The sequence below is a fragment of the Protobothrops mucrosquamatus genome, unplaced genomic scaffold (genome assembly GCF_001527695.2).
Source record: "Protobothrops mucrosquamatus isolate PMUCROS unplaced genomic scaffold, P.Mucros_1.0 scaffold5404, whole genome shotgun sequence".
Classification (NCBI taxonomy): Eukaryota; Metazoa; Chordata; class Lepidosauria; order Squamata; family Viperidae; genus Protobothrops; species Protobothrops mucrosquamatus.
This window is the reverse complement of record NW_015391264.1, coordinates 21501-22784: the sequence shown is the minus strand read 5'-3', so window position 1 is coordinate 22784 and position 1284 is coordinate 21501. Positions and strand designations below refer to the sequence as shown.

Below are 1284 nucleotides of genomic sequence, written 5' to 3'. Positions count from 1 at the left end.
TCCAGTCAGAGACGAGGGTGGTGGTGAAGGACCTTCAGACCAAGGTAGACGAGGGTGGTGGTGAAGGACCTTCAGATCAAGGTAGAAACGAGGGTGGTGGTGAAGGATCTTCAGACCAAGGTAGAGATGAGAGTGATGGTGAAGGATCTTCCAATCAGAGATGAGGGTGGTTGTGAAGGACCTTCAGATCAAGGTAGAGACGAGGGTGGTCGTGAAGGACCTTCAGATCAAGGTAGAGACGAGCGTGGGGTAAAGGACCTTCAAACCAAGGTAGAGTCGAGCGTGGGGTGAAGGACCTTCAGATCAAGGGAGAGACGAAGATGGTGGTAAAGGACCTCCAGATCAAGGTAGAGACGGGTGGTGGTGATCTTCAGATCAAGGTAGAGTCGAGCGTGGGGTGAAGGACCTTCAGACCAAGGTAGAAACAAGGGTGGTGGTGAAGGACCTTCAGACCAAGGTAGAGACGAGGGTGGTGGTGATCTTTAGATCAAGGTAGAGACAGGGGTGGTGGTGAAGGACCTTCTGATCAAGGTAGAGACGAGGGTGATGGTGAAGGACCTTCAGATCAAGGTAGAGACGAGGGTGGTGGTGAAGGACCTTCAGATCAAGGTAGAGACGAGGGTGGTGGTGAAGGACCTTCAGATCAAGGTAGAGACGAGGGTGGTGGTGAAGGACCTTCAGATCAAGGTAGAGATGAGGGTGGTGGTGAACGACCTTCAGATCAAGATAGAGACGAGGGTGGTGGTGAAGGTCCTTCAGATCAAGGTAGAGATGAGGGGGGTGGTGAAAGACCTTCAGATCAAGGTAGAGACGAGAGTGGGGTACCAGTTTGTGGACTAGGGGTTGTGGACCCCAGACTTAAACGAAGAAACCAAGTCCGTGGGGAGAGTTCGAGAGTTCTTCCAGATCCAACTCCTTCTTTGTTCGTTGAATGGAATTGTGGGTGATGGTTTGGTCATGTGGTTGACCTCCAAGCCAGTGTTGGTCAACCTTGGCAACTTCAAAATGGGTGGACTACAACTCCCAGATTTCCACAGCCAGGTCCACCTTGGTAGCTTCAAGATGGCTGGACTTCAACTCCCAGAATTCCACAGCCAAGACCATGTTAGCAGCTTCAAAATGGCTGGACTTCAACTCCCAGAATTCCACAGCCATTCAAAGCTTGGCAACGTCATGAGGGCTGGACTTCAACTCCCAGAATTCCACAGCCAGGTCTATCTTGGCAACTTCAAAATGGCTGGACTTCAACTCCCAGAATTCCACAGCCATTCAAAGCTTGGCAAC

General features: G+C 51.2%; 1 protein-coding gene across 1 annotated transcript in view; it reads left to right on the top strand.

The window, feature by feature from the left end:
- Positions 1-1284, top strand: part of TBRG4 (transforming growth factor beta regulator 4) — a gene marked incomplete at its 5' end in the record, with an annotated part of 17750 nt that overhangs the window by 5848 nt on the left and 10618 nt on the right. Inside the window, one exon of the mRNA XM_015829082.1 lies at positions 487-804. Within this exon, the coding sequence (XP_015684568.1) occupies positions 487-804 (318 nt within the window). The remainder of the gene's footprint in view (positions 1-486; positions 805-1284) is intronic.